Here is a 19,727-nt window from a genome sequence, read left to right as displayed (position 1 = left end):
TAGCATAAATTCCAGTCAAACAAAGAAAAAAAAAAAAAAGAAATGACCCAAGAGCTCACAGAAAACTCACCTGCTGCAGCCTTGTGGTAGAAGCTTTCTTGTGCCTGGGCTATCATGAGTGCTTGCAGTGCTGAGACCGTGTCAGCCTCAAGGTCTGGCGTAAGGTCGTGATGAACAGACGGTGCAGCGTGCTTGAGCTGCTGAAAGATGCCTCCCGCTTGCTACATGGGGCAGAAAAGAAGACATAGAGTGAATGACAAGTTAATAACTTATTCCACATCAGTCCGGGTTTGTCTCGCAGTTTTGATATGCAAACGCTCCGAGGACAAAACACAAGCTTTTAGGATCGACAACTCTCAAGCAAAAACAATCCCTTATCTTGCAGAGATTTGCAGAAAAGAGAATGAGCTGTATCATGCACCTCTATGAAACAGAGACTCCCCCATCTCAAGTGACTGGAAGGAAATGGATGTGTATGAGTTCATAAATTTCAGCATTAAACTATTAAATAATTTCGAAAAGGCATTGTTCTAGTGATACATACAAATCAGTGAATACTTGAAGGATCTGCACCATGTTTTTACCACATTCATTAATGAATAATAAAAAAGAAATAATGCAGTTAAACAACAAACTTTTTTTTGCAACACTTTTTTTTTTTAAGTTGCAGTTATTGAATTTGGTGGGCTTGTTGGGATTGGGGGAAAACATGCATACCATCATTTTAAATGTGCATTCAACATTGTCTTTGAGTCTCCTGTAAGCTTAATTCTAAAGGCTACTGACATGACATGGTACCAAAAGGCATACTCTACAATGGACGGGATTTGTCTCCTTTCCACCCAACAGTCTTGAAAGTGACATTAGTCACCAAGGAAAAATGTGTTCAGCGTGAGAAACAACTAAAGTATAATGTGCACCCATTTATCATATTCATAATACACGTGCTACTAAGGCAGAGAGCTACTCGTACGCTCAGTAAATAAAACATTAAATAAATAACACATACGAGCCTACTACCATTCCGTCTTTCATACACCAGTCCAAATTTAAGGCCCACCTTTTCCTGAACGGTTATAACTTAGTCTACAACAGTTACCTATTGCAACTATAAGTTAGAACATTTTTTGCTGAAAGAGGTGTCTCAACACAGGCAATGCCTGGGCAACAGATGAAAGGTAGAAAAATAAATGAAATGAGAACAATATCGGAAAAGCTTCAGTAATCCTAAAATGAAATCACCTGGAAATATCTGGCACAAGTCTTCAGGGCCTCGTCATCACTGATGTCAGTACATATGCCAGATGCAATCTGAGACTGCATGGCAGCAATGTTGAACAGGATGCAGGTCTTCTCATAAGACAGAGAGGTCAATGCTGAGGACAAAATGACAGAAAAGTTACATTAGAGATGAGACCACTTGCCAAAGCCTGGAAGGTGGGATATCAGAAACAGCAGAGATATATCTCGTGGGTCACCTATAATAAGCACTGCAAACAGAGGCTCAAGGATCTTAAAGGAGCTGTGCAACGATTTGAACGTTGAAAGAATTGGCATATTCTGCTTTTGATATTGTTCACCTTGTCACAAGTGACAGAAAACACACCTCCTCTCATCGAAATGTTGCGATTCCGCCGCGTAATAGCGAGGCAAAACTTAGAATATTCCCCGACCTGCAGCCGCGAGTGGCGGCCATGAGAAACAAGCGGCGTGACGTCAATGGGGAATCTTGTAGAAAGATACTAAGTTGTGCGAATACCTGCTCGATAAAAGGTAACTTTTCCATAAATCTTGTCGTTCCAACATATATATAAATGCGTCAAAAACCTGGTATCGAGAAAACTTTTATTATACAGAGTTTTAGTGGCGCCATCTATCCTAGGTCCACAAAACCGCGAACAGCCGCCAGAAGCCAGAGAGGGAGGGGGACAGCGCCGTACGGGAAAGGACGAGTATGGCCGGACCCGGATGAGACTTTCCTGCTTTCATCGTATTGTTCGTATGGCGCCCGCCAGCACGTGGTCACGTGGTCGCGAGCGGATGAGTTCTCGCTGCTCACTGATGGCTCTAAAAAGAGAACTTTACCGGATACCTGCGCCTACCCCAGCAACGTCACTGCGCACGTGACCCGGGAAAACGACATACGAGTTGAGAGGCGTCAAAAACCTGGATCTTTTTCGTTTTTTTAAATAAAAACTAGGGTATCCAGGCAAAATCTGTTTTCTGTAGTTCACTTCAGAAGTGTCAGGCAGCAACTTCCACAATAATTTAAGCAAAGCCCTGAAATTGTTGCACAGCTCCTTTAAAGGGATGCTGAACCGAAATCTATATTCCACAAAACACGCAGCAAAAGCGTGCACAGGGATACTACGAACACCAAAACATCACTCATACAGCGATATCTCGAACGGATGACTGTATTTTTCGAAAAAAGGAGGCGCATTTGACTGATATGTTTACATCTTGTTTCTACGAGAGGGAGAGGGAACGGCCTTGCGTCTTCTCCGCCTCGCAGCCTTGAGGGGGCGAAGCGAAAAGAGGAGGAAACAAGATATCTTCACGTCACGCGCCTCGTCGGCCTGGTTCAATCTCTATCTCTTTTCCCAAAAAGTATGGCCGTCCATTCGAGATATCGCCTAACGAATAGCATTGTGGGTATTGTAGCGTCCCGCCTACATCTCCTGCATTGTTTTTTGAAATCCGAATTTCGGTTCACCATCCCTTTAAGGGGCTTTACATTACGGGCATTCATGCAAGGAGTTTAGGCTCATGGTCCTAACTTTATGCTTGATTGGAAGAGAAGAAATCCTATGTAATAAGATGTCTTGATGACACCATTTGTCAGCAAGACTTCATTTAGCAATATTCCAGTGAAAGAAGCAAAAAATGCAAAACATATGCCCTCCCCCCCAATGCGAAGTCCCCTCTTTTTATTGTTTGTAAAATTAAACTTTGCTAGAGTACACAAGGTAAACATAAGTCTAAACTTGTATGTACCCATGCAAACTCCAAAACAAAAGTTGGTGTGGGTGCTAGTTTGGTGTTTTATGATGCCCTGATTAATACAAAAGCGGTACCTAGTGGTCTATTTCTTTTTTCTTGCGTTCCATTTTCAACTAAGAACATAAAGTCATGTTGCACCTTACCTAAACACTTCTGTATTTTACTGAAACAGTTTTGAGAAATAATTGCTCGGATAATTGGGTTACGCTACAGGTGCAGAAAATGCTTGTTCCCAGCCAAAGAGCCACCCAGTTTAGCAAAGATGTCAACCAGGTGTAACATGACCCTCAAAAAGAAGCATGAAACCAGTTTGACTCTGGAAATTCTGTAATCTATGCAGTACTAAGCAAGACATCCGCAACCCAAGGGTAACAAATGTAGTCTATCAATTTCCAATAACCTCTTACTCAAGCTCGCTGATCCACCAAAGAAGCTGCCCCTGTCAAAGGCATCCTTCCACTTAAATGGAATCTGAGAAACAAAGAAAGGAACTTTTTAACATGAGGCATATCTACTCAACTTTTCAACTGCAGTCAACAAACAGGGCAGGGGTGCAATTAACTTTACTACCCATAAACTGGATACAATTTAAACAAGCAGGTCAACTTTTCAAGGTCTATTTATGAGCACTTCCTGTCATAAATGCCCCTCCAAGACTACTATGAGTCAGAAAGTGGATGCAACATATATTCGAAATGCTTTTGTTCAAGTGGCAATGTTGACACCCTGTACTACATGCAGACCTAGAGCTCGAGGTTACAAAAAGTCACTTCCTCACGTAAGCCGTTTAAGTGGACCAGTGGATATCATGCAAAAGAGCGTCACAGAAAGAGGAAAAACCAGCAACATTCAGGTATTATCTGGCGGTTGCAACGGAGAGCATGCTGTGTGTAAGCATGCGGTTGATGACAAGTTTAATCTTGTTGAAACGTTACCTGTATGTCAGTCGGTGGACATTTCGATTCGAGAGACGTCAGCTGGTCATAATACCTGCAATCAAGGAGCAGTGTTCGTACACGGTAAACGCAATCACGGTGATATACTCTATACATTAATGATATGAAATAAATTGGACGCGTCTGTGGTAGCGGAAACGCTCGCTTAATAGCCTAGAACTAGCCAGCCACCCTTTCTTTGGTAAGAATATTCTAATGAGCCTCATAAGACGGTAGAACACACCCTTCAGCAATACCCGCCAGCTACGGACCGCTTGATATATTGAACATTTAGATGTAATCATATCGGCTAACTGAGCTCAAAACGACATAAGCTATGTAAGAAGTAACATATAAAAAGATGTAATACCTGTACATGATGTCAAGGGAGCTTTCGTGCTTATCCAAAGTTCTCCATGTAGCGTTCATGCGTAGCTTGTTGAGTTCCGCCAGCGCATCGCCACAACTGCACTGGTCGTCGGCAGTCGAGTAGTAGGCGGAAATAACATGGCTAAGCGGTTTAATAAGATCGATTTCGGAGGTTTTCTTGAGCGGAATCGCTATGTAAACCGCCATTTCAACAACTGCAACCGCCTTACCTGCCCCCTTCGGCAGACAGACTACATGTGAGTCACACACCCGGAGATAAGCGAGAACGGCCGAAACGGCCAAAACCGCCAAAACCTTTCCTGAGAAAGCAACGAGCATCCGATTAACAAACAACAAATTAAAGCTGCTCAATAAATGTTTAAGAAACATTAAGAAAGCAAACTCCGACAAAAAATGAAAAGAAAGCGCCTATGAATCTTGCAATTTTTTTTGTAACGTCTGGAAATTTGCTTTCGGTTTCAGTTGACGGCATTTAGCGTGATTAGCAAACTGTACAGATAACATGGCAACGCTGGTTTCATCATTTTCGCGCTTAATTTTTGTTCGCGCGTCAAATCGTCTATCTTTCGACTTTTTTGTCGCGATGGGAAAGCCGGCGTCGCAGAGGGCTACGAAGAGAAAGCGTAACGATGAAGAGGACCAAGCGAAGCAGTCGGAAGCATCAAACAAAGATGCGGAGGGCACACCGTCATCCGACAAAGGCGACGAGTCCGATAAAGCCGGTTCGAAGCACCCAAGGCCTGACAGTGCGCATGGCGACACAAACGATGAGGCACACGATCAGAAGCCGTGGAATTTAAAGATATGTTCGTGGAATGTGAACGGAGTCCGAGCTTGGCTGGGAAAAGAGGGTCTGTCGTTCCTAGAAAAGGAGAACCCAGACGTGTTTGCCATACAAGAAACCAAATGTTCCGATGCGAAGTTGCCCAAAGAAGTCAAAGATGTGAAGGGGTATCATTCCTACTTTCTCGCCGGCGATCAGGAAGGGTACTCTGGGGTGGGCCTTCTGTCGAAGATCAAGCCGCTCGACGTAAAGTACGGCATCGGAAAAGAGGAGCACGACAAAGAAGGCAGGGTGATTACCGCAGAGTTCGACAAGTTTTACCTCGTCGCTACGTATGTACCGAACGCTGGTAAGAAGTTGGTGCGGCTGAACTATCGCATGGATTGGGACAAGGACTTCCGCGCCTACCTGAAGGAGCTGGAAACCAAAAAGCCGATTGTGTTGTGCGGCGATCTGAACGTCGCGCATCAAGAAATCGACATTGCCAATCCCAAAGGCAACAAGAGAAATGCCGGCTTCTCGCAGGAGGAAAGGGACGGCTTCACCACACTGCTCGACAGTGGCTTTCTGGACTCCTTCAGGCACCTCTACCCCAAAAAGGAGAAGGCCTATACCTTCTGGACCTACATGATGAATGCTCGAGCCAAAGACGTGGGATGGAGGCTGGACTACTTTGTCCTCTCCAAGTCGCTCGAAAAGAACCTCAGCAACAGCCTCATACTAAAAGATGTAATGGGCAGCGATCACTGTCCCATAACGCTGCTGCTCAACTTGTAAAAAAAAAAAAAAATTGTGGTTTTTTGATAGTTAATAAATGTTTGTAATCCTGACTCAGTGAAATTTTATAAAATTGCTACTTTTTGTAAGAAAAATGAAAGCAACACATGAAAGGGGAATGAAAAGAAACATGCATGCATGCATATGGCCCCATACACCCATATTTCTGGTGGCAGCCAGTTCATCAAACGACATTTCAGACACGCAAATTTGCTTTTTTCTGCAATAAGGCTGGTTCACACTGCCCCATTTTCTTACGTTACGTTACATTCCGAAATATTGCGTTGAAGTCACCGGGATTTGTGCTTCATATTGAGAGGCTACCAGTTCAAGGAGAAAGCATGACACAGACCTTCGAGACATTAATGTTTCGGTGACTTGAACGTAACACAACGTAAGAAAATGGGGCAGTGTGAATGAGCCTGTAAGCTGCACGACACTTGCCACGAACTGGCATGTACGGATCGGTCAGGTGGGTTACCATTTTTGTAACGAGCCACCGCAGACTGTCGTCGCAAAGCGGCGTGAACGTAGACGGGGGGCAAGTTAACGCGCACCCCAGTGATCCACACATGACGAAATGTCCATACAGCGTGCGATTCGCGTAAAAATTTGTGGACAAAACGTGTGTCCATGAAAAGCTGTCCACGAAACGAGTTTCGATGAAATAATAGGGACCCCATATTTCCCCTACTTGCCTTTTAGTGTAAATTTCTTTATGCCAACATACTCATGCTGCAGGACCCAATTAACCTGGGCCCAATCCCAACCTCTGCCTTCTTGGTCTGTATGAGCATTTGACGCCAGGCACTGGCTAAATTTCTCATCTACAGGGGAGACAGCACATGCCCGTTATGGCCAACTAATATCCCACTGCCCAAACCAGCCTCAAACATGCAGCCCGCAAGTGCCCCGTGGGCCACGACTGCAAGCTCCTGTTTGCCTCGAGCGCTGCATGCACCACAAATAATGACCTCTTGTGGTCCATCAATCTTCATTGGAATCTTAGCTCGAGCTCCTCTTACGGCGTTTTAACATTTGGAACTAATTAATTTCTTTTAGATTGAGGATTGTTTCCTCTTACATACAGAGAAGGCAAAAGTATTTTCTTATAATTCTGCTATAAATATCACCAGGAAAGCAACCATATGAAAAGATTTCTTTCGAATCATCGGGCTCGCATAATTCCCGAGTGAATCGAGCGACAGAGTAACGTTTTTGTGCATGGTTTCTAGTTACATATTAAAAAATTCCAGTGCAATGGCAGGACGGTGATATTTTAAATCTTGTAATCATGCTAGTACAAAGCCAAAGTAGGTGTCCCCCCAAAAAATATACAGGGTTTTTTTCACCGCGAAAATCAACAAGGCATCGCCGAACGTTCATTCTTTGCCCAAAGGCCCAGATGCCAAAGTTTCAGCGCAAACTGATATTTTATTCAAGATAGAAATTATTTTCTGATAATGTCAATGGGAAAATGATAGCCGACGGAGCTCTCGAATACATGGTGCGAAAATGGGCCCCATTTTCTCATTGAAATATTCATAAAATCACTTATAACTTTTAAAAAAAAATTTGGGTTCGTGCCGAAACTTCGGCATCCGATTCTGACCTCTAGCACTACCTTTCGGCGGAGAATGAGCGTTTGGCCGTGCATAGTTTATTTTTGTGGTGAAAAAAACCAATGCCCTGAAGTTCTATGAAGAAATCAAAGCTATAAAGACGGCACTGGCAAAACAGCCATTTTACAAAAAGCTAACTTCTCCTTTAGAAAATCTCTGGGTGTCGTTGAAAGACACGGTTGCTTGGCAACGTAGAAACACCATCAATATATTTTGTATTTTTTGCCCTCAAACATGTTAACCCCCCCACCCTATTCTGGCCATAAACATTTCGGGGGTGGGCTATCTGTTCTCTACACTCAGATGAGTTTGAGACCCTTGGCCTAACAAAGACGGCAGTTTTTTTTACAGTAACAGCCGCTATGGGCTTTTCCCACCAATCGAAAGGCCGTCCATTGTTGACGTAGCTGTTGTTAATGTTGTAGTTGAAGTCGTAGTAGGGCGCAGGGTGTCTGTCGTCTATGCTGCTAAATCCTAAAAAAATATTGCCCACCGCTTGCGGAATTCAATCCTGGGTTCGCAGCGTGTAAAACTGGTGCCTTGCTACTGAGCTATGCCACAGCTTTGACTAGGTTGCCTCAATGCCATTCTTTGTAGTACCCGATACCAACTACACCATGCCCTCTAAAAAAATACAAAGAAATAGCTGATAACAAAGAGACGCCGTAACACTTAATGCCAATAGCTTGTGACGGAGCTTTCACATGCCCCAGAACAAAAAAGAAACAAGTGTCCATAACACAATACAAATGCCCCAAGGTGCATGAACGCAATGCTGCTGCCGAACGATTTTGCCAATGTGTCACTATTGTTGAGACTGTACTGCAATTAATACAGGATCTCCTACAATGCCCTAGTAAGGGCGATGTAGGTATATGTATAAATAGACAGCTAACTTTTTTATAACACACACACACGTCTGAATCTTTACTTGTTGCTCTGTTCAAGCTATGATATTAATAAACATAAGCCAACACTTGTCAAATTTGCCCAGACAAAGCCCATATGACAAAGCATTAAACAGCCCTTGCCTATGAAAACAGAGGAGACACAATAACAATCACTTTTTATTGGAACAAATAATCACCATGATGATGAGGTTAGAGAACACACGAGAAAACAAAGCTAACAAGTATTTGGTGATTTTCCTGCAAAAAGCACATTTTGCCAAGCAACAACATTTGGACATACTAGATTAGATGATACTGCTGCTACAAGAGAAAGTTTGCAAATAAATATGCAACTTTTTATTAAAGCAGCGTAACTGATATAAGCATTCAAACATCCTTACCCGGTAATACATAGGAAGGAAGTAATTCCAAATCAAGGCAACTGGGGGCATACAGTCCAACATGTGTGTTGGCTCTGGTCCTGTTATAGGTAAGACAGCACTTGAGGTAAACGGGTGTAAGTAGCAATGGTTTTTTTTCACAGAATTCTCGCAAAAAAAATGGAAAAATATATATTTTTTCCTGCATACTAGTTTTGCAAGGGATGGAACACTTCAAAGGTTTTGGAAACTTAAATATTCACTTCATACAAGGCAACTGAGAAATGACACTTCCTCAAACCAAGACACCGACAAGACAGTCCACAATGAAATTGCTTTCCATGTCGCATTACTGATTGGCTGGGCATCAAAAAGTGGCTCTCAGTTTGCCACAAGCCTTTAACATTTTGGTACTCCACGTATGGAAATGCTGCTGCACCTTGCCGTGGTTCTCATAGTTCCCTTGGTGTACAGTGGGGCAGATAAGACAAGTAAGTGCTCTTTTACTTACACTGTCGACACTGTGAATGCCTTGGGAACCACATCAAACCCTGGACATGCCACCACATTTGGCTATTTCAACCCTAGATAACCTGCGAGCCAAACCGAAATGCTTCTGGGTTCTTGCACCTCACAATATGAAACTTAGTGGCACGTTGCCAAGGCACGAGGAAAACATTAGTCTTGACAACTCCCAAGCCCCCCCCCCCCCCCCCTGGCCATTGGCATGAAATAGCCAGCAGTGGCATGTACTGGCCGAGTTTTAAGACAAATGCATAAGGTGGGAAGTGGAAGTGAGTGGCTTCTTTACTTTGAATAGCTCATTTATTTACATTCAGACTCTGCTTCTTTCGAAGCTCATTCTCGACATTAAATTAACTAACTCGCATCTATGAAATATTTGACGCCTGCAGAAAAGCCCCAGGTAATTTCAGAGGAGGAAGCTGCATTGAAAGGATGCAAGGTATACAAGCCTTTACAGCAGAGACTAGAGACAATGCATAGAACACAGCCATTGCATTTGCCTTCAGAGAGCTGTCGCTGCAAACAATATTCTGATGCAGAGACATGAGCAGAGCTGGGCAAAGGCAAAACTCAAGTCATATCACCCATGTTGTTGGAGATCATGTGCATGGCTTCAATATGCTATCTCTATGCATATATAATACATATTAAACCTTAATGAGCTACTATACACCCTATAACCTATAAGTCTGTCTGTTAGACAAGTATATATAACAAAAAAATAAACAGCATTAATTAAGGAGGCCTACAATGTCTAAAAATACTTTGAATGCAAGCTGTTACATATGCTCGCTAATTTGTGCTTCAACCAAGACTTCAACACTGAAGCAGCTGCAGTAGCCTGGGAGGTGCAAGGCGACCTAAAGCGGCTTCTTCATGGACTCTTCAATTTTTTGCGCAAGGTGCTGAAAAAAAAAAGAAAACAGGAGGTGAGATTATTTTTAGAATCATGTTATACAGTAGCAAACATTCCAAACTAATTTAAAAGACACTACCCAAAAGGGTGCACTTTTGAACCTACAGCTTTATATAAATGAAATATACAGTATATTCTGGCAGGTCTGAGGCAGAATGCAGTGCAAAGTTTTATCTGTGTACATAAATTGTGAAAAAAATTATAGTAGTTTTTATCGGGAACATACTGGCATTGTTTAGGAAACTATAATTAGAAAACTAATGTAATACCCCACATTTTTCTTTACTAGATACGCAGCAAAATGCCGGGAGAGTTCAAATATAAAAACAAAATTCCCAAAAAGTAATCTATTTTATGTTAACATAGTGCTGAAAAATCAAATAATGTTTTTGCCTTTTATGCCTATCTTAACATCTTTAAAAAACACAACATCCACAAACCAAAAAAAGAAAAAAAAATGCCACAGTTGCCTTGCCCATTAAATTCCAGTTTGGAAAAACTACGAGTCAGCCTTTCCTTTTGTCACGTAACCAAACAATAGCTTTCCTAAAATGAAATTTATGCCTAAAAGTGCAGTAGAGAAAAACACGTTCAAAGTGCTCAAACCTCTGCCTTTTCCTTAGCATTGGCAGACCGAAAATAATCTATGAAAAATAACTAGTATGCAGTGTAAACAAATTTAACTTTCTGGGAATACTCTGCAGATGTTGGTGGATGTAAATATGGCATTTTTCAAAATCAACTTATTTTGCAGAATTTTTTTCTTCTGGGTAGTGTCCCTCTTTAATAAAAATACAAAGTCATGCATTGTAGAGTTCAACACACTCGTGGCCAGCATAATTAGTAAACCTACACATGTACCAGTTGCTAAAAGCCAGCGGCACAGGAAAGCTTCCCCGCCAAGTTGGGTTATGTGAACGTCTCTGGTTCCCCTTCCCCGTCTTGTAGCAGTGTCATGCCGCCTTTTTGCTTTTGGCAGAAACTGTGGTGGCCAGAGGATGCTGGGCATGTGCCCTTGCTGCCCAAGCAGACAATGTAACGCATCTGGCAGTTGACATTAGCAAAACCGAGGTGGCAGCACTGTACTTTGTTCACCCCTAAGCTGAGACCGCGGTGGACGCTACAAGCGGGTTTGGGCGAGTCGTACGTCGATTCTTCGCCACATGAACACGCTCTCGCCCACATCCTAGCACGGAGAGCAGGGTCAGGTGATGAAAGCGAGGCGGCTGATTGGTCCGGCGAGAGCGTATCTCCCACCGCAGTCTCAGTTTAGGAATATCTGGAGTATAGCAACTGTTGGCCAGTGTTACAACAAGAAAGGAAAACATGCATGCACATACTTATGCATGCGAACGATTTTTATATCCTTGTAAAGCACAAGGACTCCCAGTTCCCTTGCACGAGGTAATGCGAAGGAACATGAGAACAGTGCTAAGGTAGATTACCGCTTCAGGCCATGCAAAGCGGCATCCTCAACTATGTCACCGAAGATGTCGCTTCATTGCAGTGCACTTGGGCTGCATAGGAAGCGGGACACAAGTGCACTGCAGCAAGCAAATAAAAAAAATTTTGAAGTATTCTAAATTTTGAATTAGCAGTTTGAACTATAAACCCCGCCATTGACCAGATGTCTCGTCTCTGACTACCAATCATAGCAACAATATTTCTTCTGACCATCAAATCGAATACTGCACTGATACTCTAATTGGCATACAATGGTTTCGGATATCTCTACGTCCACCAATGTCTCCCAGTCACCTTGGCTTGGGCAAGGTCCTTGATATGGATGAGCTTCCCGGTCTCCTTAGCGCCAAAGAGGGCCTTCTTCTTGGGCTCCCTGAGCAAGATCTTGATACCCTTCTCTGTCAGCGTGGGTGGCGCCTTCACTTCGTCCCACGAGTAGGTCCACTCCGTGTTCCACTGGCCAAACACGTCACCCCTCGTGATGAACATCAGTCGCCTGTTGAAAAGTAGGAAGGAAACGAGGGGCCCACCATTAGGGTAACCTCAGTGCTGGTTTCTGTACAAATCACAGAAAAACAGCAATTGGTGCACGAGTCAGTAACATCATAAAAGTTCCACAAGACAAGTTGGTGTGTGATACAAAACCTCTGAGCCGTTCTGCATACACAGACACAAACAGATGACTCCCTTTTTGCCAATCATCACTGCTGATTAATACAAAAGGTTTTTATTAGGATAGGGAGAATACTAAAATTTTTGAAAAGTAGATTTCAATAACACGCTATTCGATATTCACTTCGATATAAACTGCAATAAAGTAATGTTGCATTAGTATGGACCCTGTTTAATACGGATACCCTGGTATATAGACACCATTTTCGGGGACCAACTGGGAAAATACATGCATTCTTGTCTCGTTATTATAGGCAACTCACATTATGGATGATTTTTTGGGGGAACAAAGGTGTCCATACTAACGAGACCTCATTGTATTCATATCATTTTTCAAAAATCGCGGCGGTTTAGTCTTGTTGAGTGCGCTTCCCACCGAGCGCGGGTGCAGTGCGGAGAAGTGGGACCCGCAGAGCTCATTTCTGCCTGTGTTGCTTCTCTGCAGTGCACAAGTGTTCGGTAAGAAGCGTGATCAAATGGCTGTCCCACCGCAGACAACATTTCCGAAAATACAAATTTCACAGTCACATGCTTGGAAGAAACACACTTCCAAAGTGGGATATGCATGTGCGCACCTGGTTTATTTAAGAAGAGATGAAAACTTTGAGAATGTTGATAGCTATATTGCAGTTAAATTTGCAAAATTAAACTGTGATTATAGTATGTGTTAGGCAGAGATGACTGTACAACTTCTGTGAACCATTCATGATAGCCTTTCTTTTTTTTTTTTCGAATTCGAGCTTGAAAAAAATATATATGCATATAGCAAGAAGATTTATAGATCCTCTTGACAACTTACAATCATAACCAGTGTTTTCTTTTTTTTTATTTCTACAAATTTGAGACTGGAAAAGGGATATTGGTATATAGCAAGACTTATAAATCCTCCCAATTAGGTATAACTGGTCATCTCTATAGGTTTAGCTTCATGTCAAATATATTTGCCATCCCAATGTAGCCAATGGACTTTCTGAGGCCACAGTCCATAAGTGGGGGGATCGGTGGTCGAGTGGGCTAGAGCACACCAGCCTGGAGCACATGGAGCAAAAGCTCGCGTTGCAGAACCCAGGGATCTTGGGTTCAATCCCAACCCTTGCCCGTTTCGATCTGGATGAGCATCGTACCGGCGTGCAGTCATGTATCACTATTGCGTGATGCACGTTAAGACCTCAGGCTAGCGGTTGTACTGCACTGGCTAAATTGCTCATCTACACTACAGCTGGGAGACTCGTCGCCCGTTGAGGCAGACCAAGTTCTAGGCTGCATAAACATACACACAACCCAACCAACCAATGTAGGCATTGTACTTTCTGAGGCCACAGTCCATAAGTAGTAATACAGTTAGATTAAAATTCAATTTTGTTTAGAGGTGGACAAGTGAAAACTTAGGAACAACTTTTACGAGTTTAGATAGGTTTTTGTTTAAGCATGGTGCAGTAGTGAAAGGCTTGGAGAAAATATTCTATTAAAAATTATTTGGCCAAAGCCACTACTCACTTCAAATTCGCTTCAAACTCATAATTCACCATTTGCACATGCCTAGTTTTCATGCCCTGGGGCATAAAGTCACTCAATTTCAGTTACTTTTTACCCTCAACTACGCATGTCTCGCCTCTTGTGGCATTTCTTACACGGTCCAGGGTTACTCCCAAGACTCCAGGAGCGTTCAGGTATCTCGGGCATGTAAAAAATATATTTCAATTAGCGTATTTATTAAAATATAAGTCAACCTTTTTCTTTTTTCGGAAATTTTGTCAAAAAGTAAGGGTTGACCTATAATCGTGACCAAGAAAATTTCTACCTACATTCGTAACCAAATTTCTACCTACATTCGTAACCAAATCGTAACCATTACCGAGCACATGAGGCTATAGAGTCACCAAGCCAACGTCGCCGTAGCACCGCACTACTTCTTTCAGAAAGCTCTTGGTAAGCAAAAACAACCGAAACAGCAGCAGCCGGCGGCACGGCGTGGCCACCGCTGGCACACATCTCTCGAGCATCAGGTTTGGCCGACACGCCATGCGACATGCTGCGCACCTTGCTCCAGTGCCTTGCCCTCACCCCTCCCCCACTCTCCCCTTCGCAGACGCGCAGCAAAACAAAATACGGAGGTTATTTTTGCTTCTTGTTGCTCATGATGGCTCACGGCGGCTTGCAGCGTTGCTCACGTCTTTGCATGTGATCTTTTGTCGCTTCGCCCATCTCCACCTTGAATTTTTTTTCTTTATTCTCGGCGAGTTTAACATAACGACATCGACTGATATTCGTGGTCGTATATAGTGAAGTAATACGGTAGCCAGCTTAATCTAGAGGTGTTGCCTAGAAATTAATGTGGAATTTTTCCATTTCATTCATGTATCTGCATGGTGCAACACCATTGGCATGAACACATCACTGCTGCTTTTTCACAATTTAGTCAGAATGGGTACCGATGAACATCAGGCTGTATTTTAACTAGGCGTAGATTTCACAACAACCTTTATAAAAAAAAAAGTCAATTACTGTAGTCACTCAAATCTACCACAAGTTTTACAGAGAAGCTGCTTATGGCTTAGAATTTCATGCATTTTTGGTGTGTGTCAACAAAAACTCAGGACACTGTCTATGCTCGGACCATCCCCTCTTTGTCGTCGTTCCAAGCACTTGCGTGCCTAGTTTCCTTTCCTTCCCCGGGGTGGCGGTCCCGTCGTGCTTGTCTAGTTTCCTCCGGCTCCTCGGTGCAGCGATGGTCCTCGACACGTGTGTGCATACTTTTCGTCACGCAGACCACCGATCAAGAAAATAAATGTGTTTGTACTTTTGTTCAAAGTTCTGTGTCACATGTACTGTGTGCTAAACAGCTTTGCTGGTCATCTACCTTTACAAAGTGGAATGGCTCATGATGTTTTAAAATAACTTTTGTTACCTGGTGTTAACCCTCGTGTTGTAATCCAGTGACTGTTAAATTGGCCTCAACAGTGTTGCTATTTTAAAATAACGGTGATTTTTAGAGTTTGAGTGGTTTTCAAACTTGTCCAGCTCGCTTGCACCTTTGTATTTAATTGCATTATAATTATAACATATACCTATATGACTGCTTAGAATAAAATCGATCGAATCCAGATACAAATCCATCGAAACATTGTAAGACATTGTCCTTTCTTCTGGTCATTTTAGAGAATTTGTTCCACCTTTCACGCTTCTGCGACGTCCAGCCTTTCGTGCTTCTGTGGCGTAGGACATTTTTGCACCAAATCAATGGCACCGCGACGTGCGAAGTACGATGCCAGATTCAAGAACAAGGCAATTTTGATGGCCGAAGAGCTGGGAAACTTCGCCGCTGCTTGCCGGCTGGACGAGAATGAATCCACAATTTACAGATAGGGGCGCCAGCGGGACGTGCTTTTCAAATGTGAACCAGGCCGGAAAGTCTTCCGTGGATATCATCATGACCTTCACTGGGATTTAAAAAATAATTTTTCGGAGTTCATCATTAAAAAGGATTGGGCCTAGACGCCTTCAGAAAGAGTCAAGCAACCGTGCCATTAAAAATCAATGACTGGGTTCTGCATGGCATAATTGTTTGTGCGTTTAAAAAGTGTTCGATATTGAATGACCTCAACGGTGTGAAGAAAGACATCATCCGGGAAGAAGACAGCAAGAACTCCACCTCCGACGGCGGCAATAACGACAATGACGACGAGGGACGGCAAAATCGTTTTCCCAAAACTGGCCGGTGTTGGCCACCATTCTCAAGATAAAGGTACTCTTTTATTCCTCGGTCGATCTTGCGTTACAAGTGGTTTTATTTCTTTTTTCGTGGGGCATAATGAAGAGTTGCCTCTCACGTTACAATGGTGGTCGCACTAGAATGGAGTAAATAGGGTAGTTTGCTTTTGCGTGCTCCAACCACCGGTATGTATTTAATTTATAGTGTAAATCAATGTTATTTAAAAAAAAAAAAAAGAAAGACTGGATAGCTCAGTTGGCAAAGCACTCGACTCGCAATCTCGAGGTGGCGAGTTCAAACCTTGCAGGGGGACTGAAGCCTTTCTATAGGGTTCCCTATGGGCGTGACGCTCTTCGGTGTCGGTTTTTTGTTACAGCTGGCTGTTACAGTTGGCTGCTACGGCTGGCTATTACAGCCAAACGGTACAGAACTCCATGAAAACTGGCTGATAAAACACATTCTGCGTCTAAAACAAGTGTCCACTTAGGTGCCCAGTCACCTGATACACCGAGAGCTGCACTAATCCCAGTTACTTGTCATACAGGAAAACCAACGTCAATGATGCCTCAACCACACTGACACACAGCAAGATGTTCAAGTGAGGTAACTTATTGGTTTGGTGGGGGCCAAGAGCTCAAAATCTGCAGCACAGTGGCACATGGTGCTACTGGTTACATCTCTTTTATAAAAGGCACACAGCACAACATCTGCTACAAAATCAGATGGACCAAAAAAAAACAATGACATCTTCTTCAGCAGTAGTTTGACCATAATGATAGAAGCTACTAGTTGGGTTGAATTGTAACCTGACCTGTTTCAGTTACCTACCCCCCGCAAAGGAACGTAGATAACATTCTAAAAACATCTTTCATGGTGGCACAAGCTTAAAGGAATACTGAACCAAAATTTCGAGCACACAAAACAAGGCTGGACTGATTGGCGGGACGCTGAAAAACCCCAAAAAATCGCTGATATAGCGATATCTCCAACGGATCGCCATATTTTCGTAAAAGAAGTGCGGTGATTGAACACGGCCGACAAGGCAACGTTCCGTCGAGCTGGTGAACCGAAGCGAGGAGGAGAGAAGCGAGGTCGCTTCCCCTCATTCTCGAATTCTCCAGGAGGACAATGACGTCAAAGACCTCGCTTGATCGCGCCCTTCTTTTCCAGAAATATGCTCATCCGTCTGAGATATCGAAGTATGCGTGATGTATTGGAGTTCGTAGCGTCCCGTTCAAAGCTTCTGCGGCCTTATTTTGCGAAATTCAAATTTCGATTCAGTATCCCTTTAAGGGGGGACACACTACCCAGAAAAAATAATTTCTGCAAAAAAAAGTTGATTTTAAAAAATGTCATATTTACATCCACCAACATCTAGAGAGTATTCCCAGAAAGTTTCATTATTTTACACTGCATAGTTAATTTTTTATAAATTATTTTCGGTCCTCCGATGCTAAAGAAAAGGTAGAGAAAGGTTGGAGCACTTTGAACGCATTGTTCTCCATTCCACTTTTTGGCATAAATTTCACTTTAGGAAAACTATCGTTTTGTTATTACGCAACTTGGATTCATTTTTATGAATTTTTCTGGGGTGAAATTTTAAGGGGAAGATAACTATGAGCTTGTATTTTTTATTTTTGTCATTTTTCATGCTCAAGAACTAAAAGTTTGGACAAAGGATGGAAATCTAAAAAACTGTATTTGTGTTTATGTGGCTTTTTTGTTATGAAAGATGGTATAACAGAGAAATATAGCTCCATAGTTATCTACTTTGAACTGTCCTAATGCAATATAACACATGAAAACAACAAATTTATAAGTAATTTGAAAACGATAGTTTTCCTAAGCAGACACGCCCACTTTCGTCTTTGAACGTCTGCAATTTTTTTTGTACTACACCCAGGTTAACAAAAATTGGCAGAAATGTTCTCAACATCAACAGAAACAAGCAGTGTAAATATAATTTAAATCTGACAAGTGGTTAAAAAATTTACTCTTTTGGGTAGTGTCCCCCCTTAACAGAAGGCACAAAAAAGCAGCATAATGCAGAAAGGGGGCAGATTACTGTATTTACTCGAGTAATAGCTACACTGTCTATGAAGAAAACCTGAGGGTTTGCTTTTCCGCGGAGCACGCAGATTGCCAATTACTGCGATCGACAGCATGATTCCAGCTGTTTATAAGACTGAGATAGCGTCTTCGTGCAAAGATACCATCTGTGAAGATTGCATTTGTATGGAGAATTGTGTTCTCGATCTGGTTATTTGCTATGTTATTTATGCGTAATGCAATGATTATCTGTATATGTGTTCTGTGAGAAAGTAGACGCAAGAACCTTGTTCATAAATAGTGCGGCTATTGCTCGAGTAAATACGGTACTTATTGGAGACCCAATAAAATGCCAAAAAGAGATTAAAGAATTTCTTAAATGACATCTAAGGACCAAGACAGTCTCCCAAGGAAATTTTAAGGTGATATCAACCAGTCCCTTCTGTGCATGCTAAACGAGTGTAAAACAATGTGAATCTTGGCTGTGTTCAGTGCAATCTACAAAATCAAAGAAAGTGCCAAGAAAGTGAAGTTGCATAAAGATGCAGGTCAGCTGGCAAATCAACTCCATAGTCATCAGAGTCGAAAAAAAAAAAAAAGTGGTAACACAGATGAAGCCACGTTAGAAGCTAAGTTGGCCATCAGACACTGCTTAAAGGCTGACATACACTTCGCACTTTCCACTTTTGCCAGCCTCCTCCTTTCCTATATCCTCTCCATTTTTTACCTTGACCCAACTTGACTTCCCTCGCAGCTTAGGAGGGAGGAGCGCTAGGAGGATTACCTTCCCTGCAGAAAACCACGGTTGTATGTCGGCCTTTAAGTGATCCTGAAGTGTTGTTTTTTTTAGCTTCCTTAGTGGGTCTTCTGGAAGCCTCAAAACGATGGCCAAGATTTAGCAAGAGCTTTCTTGGCACCTTGAAGAGGCTCAGTCTCTCAGCGAAATGTGGACCACAACATCGAGCATCAAATAGTCTCCCTTCTGAGTTTTTGTTTGCATAGTGCCAGTGTTATCTTTCCTCCAGTTTAAGTAACCACACATAAGATAAAATGCTAAAATTGTATAAATGCTGATGCTTGTAATTACCTGTTCGTCACAAGGACCACATTCCTCCCTTCGTCACAGACGTTCAAGTGAGTCACATAAGTGTCTGTTTCTGTGAACTTGCCCTTGTCCACATCCTGAAAGGTTTGAAAAGCAATATGAGTATGCTGCAAAAATAGTGTTGTGCCTTCATGTTTGCAGGAAATTCTGTTCGACAGCACACCGTAAAGGAGCTAAGATGTCAGACACTCTTTCTCATTACTTCAGTAGTCTTGACACTGTTGTTTTGTTAAGTTAGCTCGTTCATTCAACATATTACCGTAATGTTCTAGCAACAAACAAATTTGGGGCTTTTACATGCCAAATCAACGAAGGGCATCTGGCATGCCCCAGTGTAGGACTGAGGATTCATTTTGACCCCACCTGGGGAAATTCGAAACCTTCATTCTTAAATTTATAAAAAAAAAAAAATCAAGAATGATGAATGCAGGTTGTTGGGCATCGCTGCCAAACGTATAGTACTCTTGCATAACCACAAACAGTTTAATTTTTAAAATTTCACA

At 42.5% G+C, this 19,727-nt stretch overlaps 3 protein-coding genes across 3 annotated transcripts in view; 1 reads left to right on the top strand and 2 right to left on the bottom strand.

The window, feature by feature from the left end:
- Positions 1-4,810, bottom strand: part of LOC8030861 (programmed cell death 6-interacting protein) — a 44,115-nt gene extending 39,305 nt beyond the window's left edge. The window contains exons 1-5 of the mRNA XM_029968818.4: positions 4,309-4,810; positions 3,939-3,993; positions 3,411-3,474; positions 1,243-1,376; positions 71-221 (exon numbers count right to left, since the gene is read on the bottom strand). Coding sequence (XP_029824678.3) covers positions 71-221; positions 1,243-1,376; positions 3,411-3,474; positions 3,939-3,993; positions 4,309-4,697 — 793 coding nt within the window. The 5' untranslated portion in view covers positions 4,698-4,810. The remainder of the gene's footprint in view (positions 1-70; positions 222-1,242; positions 1,377-3,410; positions 3,475-3,938; positions 3,994-4,308) is intronic.
- On the top strand, positions 4,810-5,942 carry LOC115310429 (exodeoxyribonuclease). Its single transcript, XM_029968816.2, has one exon. The coding sequence runs from the start codon at positions 4,831-4,833 to the stop codon at positions 5,887-5,889; it is 1,059 nt and encodes a 352-aa protein (XP_029824676.2). The 5' UTR covers positions 4,810-4,830; the 3' UTR covers positions 5,890-5,942.
- Positions 5,943-8,565: 2,623 nt separating this feature from the next.
- The window catches only part of LOC115310468 (vacuolar protein sorting-associated protein 13), a 178,434-nt gene continuing 167,272 nt past the window's right edge, over positions 8,566-19,727 (bottom strand). The window contains exons 73-75 of the mRNA XM_029968867.4: positions 19,207-19,301; positions 11,981-12,182; positions 8,566-10,211 (exon numbers count right to left, since the gene is read on the bottom strand). Of these exons, the coding sequence (XP_029824727.2) occupies positions 10,167-10,211; positions 11,981-12,182; positions 19,207-19,301 (342 nt within the window). The 3' untranslated portion in view covers positions 8,566-10,166. The remainder of the gene's footprint in view (positions 10,212-11,980; positions 12,183-19,206; positions 19,302-19,727) is intronic.

This window comes from Ixodes scapularis, unplaced genomic scaffold (assembly GCF_016920785.2).
Source record: "Ixodes scapularis isolate PalLabHiFi unplaced genomic scaffold, ASM1692078v2 PGA_scaffold0__279_contigs__length_252992795, whole genome shotgun sequence".
Lineage (NCBI taxonomy): Eukaryota > Metazoa > Arthropoda > Arachnida > Ixodida > Ixodidae > Ixodes > Ixodes scapularis.
This window is presented reverse-complemented; position numbering and strand designations above follow the sequence as displayed.

What these genes read in the sequence shown, in the direction of transcription:
- LOC115310429 (XM_029968816.2), top strand. Translation starts at nt 4,831, where the DNA reads ATGGCAACGCTGGTTTCATCATTTTCGCGCTTAATTTTTGTTCGCGCG.